The 9,126-nt window shown below is 38.9% G+C and overlaps 1 protein-coding gene across 1 annotated transcript; it reads left to right on the top strand.

Moving 5' to 3' along the window:
• The first annotated feature begins 339 nt into the window (after window positions 1-339).
• Window positions 340-798, top strand: LOC124917342. The gene is made up of 2 exons (XM_047457796.1): window positions 340-495; window positions 553-798. Exons 1-2 carry the CDS (start codon window positions 340-342, stop codon window positions 796-798), a joined length of 402 nt encoding a protein of 133 aa, XP_047313752.1.
• Window positions 799-9,126: the final 8,328 nt, after the last annotated feature.

Raw genomic sequence — 9,126 nt, 5'->3', positions numbered from 1 at the left:
TTAACCGAACCATGTGTGTTGCTTCAGGTTGAAACATACATTTCCGCCCTTAAACTCGGTTCAAGAGTTTGTGACAACATGCGTAGTGTGAAGACCGGTTCTAATCTTTAACCAGATTAGTGTCAATTGGTGTGTGTGTTTGTTGTACACAATTCCTTTTAGCCAAACCCCGGTCCCCTATCAGCGACCCCGATCCTAACAAATGGTATCAGAGCAAGGTTCTTAACACTTAAGCAACCGAAAAAGCTGGAAAACATGGCTCACAATGTGAGGCCCCTTATGCTAAACAATGAGGCGTTTGTCGACTAGAAGTTTCAGATGTATCTATATCTAATTACAATGGATGATGAAATGAGTACCATCCTAAAAGAAGGTCCGATAAAGATTGAGAAAGAGAAAGGTGCATGGACGGCTGGAGACAGGAGAAGAAACAAACTAGACAACCATTGCAAGAGACATATTTTTAAATCTCTGGACATCAACACTTTCGTCAAAGTCAGAGATTTCCAGAATGCAAAGAAAGCCTTGGAAACAATTATTCAACTCCATTAGGGAAACGAAAAGACTAAGGAAAATAAGATACTGGTGGCAACTCAGAAGTACGAGAATATCATAATAAAGCCAAGAGAAAACATGAAGGAATTTAGTGATCGGTTCACCAGTGTGGTAAACGAGTTTTATACACTTGGAAAGAGATACGATAACAAGGAAATCATTGTTAAGGCATTGAGATCTTTATCAAGTGCATGGGACATAAAGACCATGGTGATGCGAGAATCAAACAATCTCGCAAATTAAACTGCATGATGTATTTGAGAATCTAAAGCATACGAGTTTGAGATGAGGTCTCGAATCGAAGACGAATCCTCAACGTCAACCACAACCAAAGCCCTTGTGACATTAGTGGAGCCAACCGTTCCGGCACCAATCAAAATTTCTAAACAGTTTACCGTGGATGCGATGCCCATGCTTGCAAGAAAATTCGAAAGATTCATAAAGAAGAGTCAACCATCAAACAACTACAACTACGGTGATAAATATAATGTTAGATGTTATAATTGTAACGCTTTAGGTCATTACAGGTCGGAGTGCTGAAGACCAAAGAGAGACGACCGAATGCCAATTGATCGTAGACCGGCTGACAACAACCAGATAGGTGAATATCAACAATCCAGTGAAGGCAAAGAAATTCAAAAAACATTACTAGCCGATGACGGTGGGAGCTACTAGGCCTATTCCGACACAGAGAACGATGACAACGAGTTTCCTTGTCTCATGGCCAAGGAGGAAGAGGTATTTGACTTTTCTTCTGAAGAATTTACCAATGAAGATTTGGTCACTGCTCTCAATGACATGATCATTGAGTTCAAGAACATATTTTCCCTTATACCAATCCGACTGAACGTCCATACTGATCAACCGAGCAACTTCCAAATCGGTGAATCAAGTGGAACCAAGACCGATGAACTGGTTGAACTATCCTATGAGAACGAGAAGCTCAAGGAAACAGTTCAATCGCTAACCGAAGAAAATGAAAGATCTAAGTACGTCATGGCTGCTTGGAAGAAATCCAATGAAGCCGTGAACCAGATGTCTACCTACCAAAGACATCCCAAATGCAAGTTTGGCCTTGGATACAAAGGTGGCAAATCGGCTAACCGGACACATTCCAAAGAGTTGAACCTCAACAAGAACAAGCTTTCGTTCATAAGCTTCATTAAGAGCAGTTCAACCGATACCGAGGCAGATCATGAAATACCACTAACTAAAGAAATTAAGTATGTAAGTCCAACCGACACGGCTAAATGGCTTCATCTTGAGAGAAGGAAAGTTAATCGGTCGGTAAGAAACGAAACCGACAGACGCTCATATAGAACAAATCAACATTCACCAACACGACGATACAATGAAACACCAATTGGCAGACAGAGAGATGTCAAGCCACGTAATAGTGAAATAATTAACACTAATACTAAGAAAGTCATCCGACTAATTAAAGTTTGGATTTCCAAGGGAATAATCAACCACAGACTCAAGTAAATGTGGGTACCAAATAGGTGTTAATATTTATTTTTTTGCAGATTCAGGAGAACAAGCGGCTAGGGAACTCGGAATGGTATTTAGACAATGGTTGCTCCAGACACATGACCGGAAACAAGGAATGCCTAACATGAAATTTGCAAAAGACAAAGTATGTTCCGCATGTCAAATGGGGAAACAAATAAAGGCAACTTTTAAAAGTAAATGAAATATTCAATCAACCCGATGCTTAGAATTACTTCATATGGATTTATTTGGACCGGTTAGGGTCACAAGGTTATACTATGGTTATTATTGATGACTATTCTCGTTTTACTTGGGTGATTTTTCTGGTTTATAAAAATGAAGCTACTCCAAATTTGATTAAACTACTTAGGAAATTGCAAAATGAGAAATCAATATGAATAAACAAGATTAGAAGTGATAGGAACCGAATTTACAAACAGTACGTTAACTACATTCCTTGATGATTCCGGTATTAGGCACGAGTTGTCTAGTGCTAGAACTCCTCAACAAAACGGACTGGCTGAGAGAAGAAATCGAACTCTAAAGGAAGTCACAAGATCCATGATAGCTGATTCGGGTGTTGCTAAAAACTTTTAGGTTGAAACTATCAACACTTCATGTCATACACAAAACTAATCTATGATCAACAAACGGCTAAATAAAACACCGTTTGAAGTATACTATGACAGAGTTCCTAACATCCGGTATCTTAGGATCTCTGGTTGTAAGTGTTATATTCACATAAACGGTAAACATTATTTGACCGTTTTGTACTCTAAGTCCGATATAGGCATAATGCTGAGATATTCAGTAGTTAGTAAGGCATATAGGGTATACAATACTAGGACATTAAATGTTGAAGAATCTTCGCATGTTGTTTTTGATGAATCGGTTGAAAGCAATATTGCTTCATTCTTCGATCTACATAATTGGTTGGAAAACATGGATATACAACCCGATGATGAAGATGAGGTTCCTGTCTTTAGAAGGTTTGTCTATGATCAAGCTGCTCCACAACAGGAAGGTGACACCTCAGTGTCCACTGAGGAAATCAGTCGGCCTGACTCTGATCAGCCTACCGATCTGTCTAACCTTGATCAGATAACCGGTCACTTGGAAGACATAACCGAACCGAACCGTAAAGAAATAAAGATCATCCTCCTTAGGTAATATTAGGTAACCCCTCATCACCCATCCGAACTAGGCATCAACTTTTGGAAGAATATGAAAACTCGTTTTTTATATCACAAATTGAGCCGAAAAAGGTGGATGAAGCATTGTCAGATCCCGATTGGATCTTAGCAATGCAAAAGGAACTGAACTAGTTTGAGAGGAATAAAGTCTGGCATCTAGTTCCAAGACTGAAACACCAGTCGGTTATAGGAACAAGATGGGTGTTCAGAAATAAACTCAATGAAGACGGTTTAGTTATGAGGAACAAAACCAGATTAGTGGCCCAAGGATATAAACAGGAAGAAGGCATTGATTTTGAAGAATCATTTGCTCATGTGGCTAGACTTGAAGCCATTAGAATTTTTCTTGCGTTTGCGGCTTTCAAAAATTTCAAAGTATTTCAAATGGATGTTAAAAGCGCATTTTTAAACGGTGAACTAAGTGAAGAGGTTTATGTTGAACAACCTCCCGGTTTTAAAAATCCAGAATTGATAAGTCATGTGTATCGGTTGAATAAAGCCCTTTACAATTTGAAACAAGCTTCTAGAGCTTGGTATGATATCTTAACAAAATTATTATTTGATCATGATTTCACAATGGATTCGGTAGATAAGACCTTATTCAAATTTAAGAAAAAGGGACACATATTACTTGTTCAATTTTATGTGGACGACATAATTTTCTTCTCAACCGATCCAAAGTTGTGTAATAAATTTTCAAAAATGATGAGCAATAAGTTTGAAATGAGTATGATGGGGAATTGAGCTTCTTTCTAAGTCTCCAAGTTCGGCAGATCGAAACAGGAACTTTTATCAACCAATCCAAGTATACAACCGAACTATTAAAGAAATTTGGAATGGACACGTGTGCCGAAGCGGCTACTCCAATGAGCTCATCCGTTAAGCTAGATAAAGACGAAGACGATCAAGGAGTAGACATAACGGTTTACTGAAGGATCATCAGTTCACTTCTATATTTGACAGTCAGTCGACCGGACATTCTGTTCGCGGTCGGTGTATGCGGAAGATTCCAAGCAAATCCGAAACAATCTCACTATACCGCTGTCAAAAGAAATTCTAAAATACTTAAAATCACTCAAGATGTAGGACTGTGGTATCCGAAGGATTCCAGTTTCAACCTAATAAGTTACTCTGACGTAGATTATGTAGGTTGCAAGATAGACCGAAAAAGTATCAGCGGTACATGCCAATTATTGGGAGACCGACTTTTTTCCTGGTACAACAAGAAACAAACTTCAGTCGCTACTTCAACCGTAGAGGCAGAATATCTTGCATCCGGAAGCTACTATGCTCAACTCCTCTAGATTCAACAGCAATTGAAGAATTTCAGAGTAATTGCTGAGGAATCTCCGATCTTTGTGACAACACAAGCGCGATAACTATTACATATAATTCGATGTTGCACTCAAGAACAAAATATATCGATATCAGGCATCACTTCATCTGGGAAAATGTGCAGCAGAAACACATCCGGCTGGAATATGTCTCAACCGAACAATAAGTGGACGACATCTTCACTAAGCCACTACAAGAAGCTAAGTTTTCATTCTTTCGAAATATCTTAGAACTTGCTGACAATAAACAAATTCTGCCTTAAAAACCTTTGCATGTTTTTAAATATCATGCTTCTCAAACCATGCTCGTGGAATTTTTGAAAAAAAATCTGATCGAATACTTACTTTCAAAATATACTCATGATATTTAAAAACCGGTCAGAACCTTTCTCTTCATATGCATAAAAATCTATGGGATAAACGGTCAAGTATGCTAAACTGGACAACTGTCTCCGGTTGAGATTGGTAAAATGACTCTACCAAATTATCTGTACATAAATCGAGCGGTTCAAATGACTCGGATAAAACAGATGGTTTATTCCTTAACTTGAATAAATGTCGCTTAAACTCGACATCTCTTCACACCGGAATAATCTATCTCGATAAATCATTCATGGAAAACCAACCAATAAATTACACCATAATTTCGGTAAGTGCATTTTTCGGTTAACTTGGGACAGCTGGACGCTGTTTGTCATGCATGCTTGATAATTACCTTATGAAAATAAAACAGTCTAACTCTTAAACAAAGTGAAGACACGTGTCTATCACTGAAAGAGAAAGACTAACACTCCACCTAAATATCTTAAAACCATAATGAAAATTTGTCTTCATCATTACACTTTGAAAATAACCATTATATCTAACATGTTAACTCTACCATATCTAATTATAATGATGACATAACTAAACATGCTAACCGACCCCTGGCTATTTAAATAGTACATCAAATTTCATTTCAAACATCACTCTCTACAAAAACTCTTAAGGAAAATGCTTTGCCCTCTTGCTAAGAAAATCCTACTGGCCAATTTCGAATCGGTCTCTCAATCTGAAGAAATTTAAATTCAATGTCTTTTTCGATCCCTTGAAGGCTCCGGCCTAAGAAAATTTCTTGAAAACCGATATGTTATTGACTACACTATAGTCAATGAATTCGTTGACACCACAAGGGTGATACACAAGGATATCATCTTTGCTCAAGTCTACAACAAATCTTTCCTCTTCAGTGAAACAGACTTTGCAATAACTTGCGAGCTACCCACTGAAGGTTTCACCGACCTTACCTTCTCTCCGGTGGTCATCAACGAGATGCGCCATTATTTCTCTAGCTCTATGATTCCAGTTAATACTTGTGGACCCAAGAGCCTACTTTCAAATGAATTCCAGATTCTAAGCGAGATTTTGGGTAAGACTGTTCTGGCCAGGGAAAAGACTCAAACATACACTCAACAGATCTTCGAGATGATGGTTGCCATCACTGAAGGAACTCCGGTGAACTGGTCCCAGATTATTTTTGACAATCTGAAGGAAATGATCATCTCTAAAAAGGGACAAATCGAATATGCTCCCCAGCTAAGCGGTTTGTTCGTTGATCTTAAGGCCCATCACGACCCAGGTATCACACTTCATCTGAACCAATTGCTAACGAAGGAAAAGATCCAAGAACAAATCGACCGATGGGACAAAGCCAAAGCCAATAAGACTTTAGGATCCATCTGTTTTTGAAATCATAACCGGTTAATTTTGTTATTTTATCGGTTATGCACTTTCAATGATCAATACCAAACCGATAATTTTGTTGTACTATCGGTTAGGTATTGCGTTTAATGAAATCCATTTTTCTTTTAAAAATTTCGGTTCAACTTTAAAACATTTAAAACTTAAAATTCAAACCAGGCATCTTCTCAGGGAGAAGCTACGTTTTTTTCACCCATTCAAACCGAAAACTACTCAAAACCGAAAAATTTCAAAATCAAAATATTGGAAAAAGGTATCTTCATTCCTCAAAAGTCGTGACTAGTCAAGATAGACAAGATAGTCTACCTTGTATCTTCTCGTAGATATTCTCTTGAAAAGGTAACATATCATCAAAGAACATTCAATATAAAAATATTGACAACACGTAACGGTCGAATATTTTGAAATATTCACATTAAATGCTTTGTAACTACTTCCCTATTTAAGGAACCACCTCAACACAAATCAAAATCACAACTCTTTGCCATTTTCTCTAAAACTAGAAACTTGTGTATCTCACAACCCTCAAAGATGAATGCACAACTCCGAAACTCCACAATTATCAACTTTAAATCGGTCCTAGATTCAAGATCAAAAGATGTCCTCTTCTACCCATTAGTTGAATCAGGGTTGAGGAAATTTCTTGAAGGATCGGATTGCATCCTCGAAGAGGAATTTACAGAATTTTTCAACAATGCTGAAGTAAGAGATGATGGAAGCATCACCACCTACATAGACTATGACTTCTATTGGCTCACTGAAGACTCATTCGTAGAGTTCTTCGATCTGTCACCCAAAGGGTTTTCGGACTTTCCATCCCCCATCACATAGACAAATGAGCATTATCTCTACATATTCTCTAGTACTTCCAATCCGGTCGAATGTCACGGCCTCAAAGACAATTTAGCTCCCCATTTTTAAATTTTCCAGGATATCATTCAGCGGTCCATCTTGGGACACATGCCGAACCAACACTACACTCGGCATGTGTTTTAAATCATGATCGCAATAACATAATACACACCCATCAACTTGGCCTCTCTCATCTTCGATAACCTAAAGGCGCTCATTACAGCCCGTAGAGGAAGGATCGACTTTGCTCCTCAGATCAGCCGATACATTTGCTCCATAATTCCTAATCTTGGACCAGGAATCCTTGTGAGCCCGACCAACATTCTAACCGATGACTCGCTGGAAAGCTGGATTCAGAGAATTGAATCAAGGACCGGTGCAAACGTGGAAGAATGGATTGAGAGAATGGACAACTAAGCCTTTATCCATGTATTTGTATTCTATGAACAATTTGGTCTTTTGGCTGTACGACCGATTGCTCTATCCATAAGATGCATGTTTTAATTTAAATCACCTATTTTAAATTCAGTTGACCTTGAAATACTCCGGCTAAACCACTACGTGCAACTTCAAAATTTTGGTTAACTCTAAAATTCGGTCAACATTCCAAAGTTTTGGTTAAACCCAAAATTTTGGCTAACTTCAAAAATCGGTGCAACTAAAATCCAGCTCACTTCAATTTTAGACTAACAGCCAAAATGTTAAACCGCCCATGGTTTTCCGTCCTCGTTTTAGCGCTCATATTTACCGCCAAAAAGTTACCGCAGTAACTTTTGGAAGGAAATTTTGGCGTCATTTTCTAGAAAAACGTGACGGTTCGGTAACGTAACCTTTACAAACAGTTTCCTATATAAAGAGATTATGACTCATTATTTATTTATGCCTACTCTCCCTCCCTTAACATGTTCTTGCTGTCCTTGATCTCGAATCCTCTCAATCATTCTTAAATCCTTTTATTAATCAAAATGGGACGTGATAGTGCACTATTCGTTCACATCTTGTAGGTCGACTTCAAGGAGATTCACGAGAAAGGAACTGTCGAATTCAAAAATATGATAGATGCTTTGAAGGATTCTAGGCTGGAAACCTTCTTGAACGGACCATTCATCCTCTATCAAGAAGAAGTTACAGAGTTTTTCGAACACACCAGTCTAAAGAAGAGGGTGATCTCTTCGACGGTGTGCGGTAAGACCTTCTATCTCTTGGAAGAAATATTTGTTGAAGCCCTTAATCTGCCTTCGGAGGGGTGCGATTTTCTGACTAACCTACCAGAAGCCGAAGCGGTGGAGGTTCAGAAGGTGATATCAAACTCGGACGACCTAGTGGAATACACCGGAAAGAAGAGGAAGCTAAAGTTCGAATTCCGGTGGCTCCTTGATGTTATTTCCAAGTTCCTTCAAGGGAAATGAGGTAATTTCGATAACCTGACTCGGCACAAGTTTGAAATGATGGCCAATATCATTCGAGGTGATAAGATTGACTGGGCCGGCGTGCTTTTTGAAAATCTGTGCGCAATGGTAGCCGGGACTAAAAACCGATCTCTGGGGTATGCCATGCAAATTGGCAAGATCTTGCAGCATCTTCAGATCTCAACCGGATCTTGCAGCATCTTCAGATCTCAACCGGACCAGCGCCGCCCCGACTTCCCAAGCGCAGCAACTTCCAACGACGTTGTCCCGACCAGGTTAGTTTTTGTGTTTCCTTTGTTTTCGTCTTCTTCAACATGCATGAAATGGTTTTAGTGTTTAGGGTTGTTTTGTGTAAATGTTGAATGGTTTGGTTTGAATGCTGGATATGACCGGCTCAGATTGCATTTTGCGCTCTCACGCTCTCACGCCCGACGCTGACGCCCGACGCCGACTCCCCACGCCCCACACCCGGTTATGTCTTTCTAAGTTACTGTTTTGATTTAGCTTTCTGAATTCTGATTCAACATGGTAACTAAATTGTTTGTTGTTGTT

Source organism: Impatiens glandulifera, unplaced genomic scaffold (assembly GCF_907164915.1).
Source record: "Impatiens glandulifera unplaced genomic scaffold, dImpGla2.1, whole genome shotgun sequence".
Lineage (NCBI taxonomy): Eukaryota > Viridiplantae > Streptophyta > Magnoliopsida > Ericales > Balsaminaceae > Impatiens > Impatiens glandulifera.
Note: the sequence above shows the minus strand (reverse complement) of the source record. Positions and strands in the feature narration are given on the sequence as shown.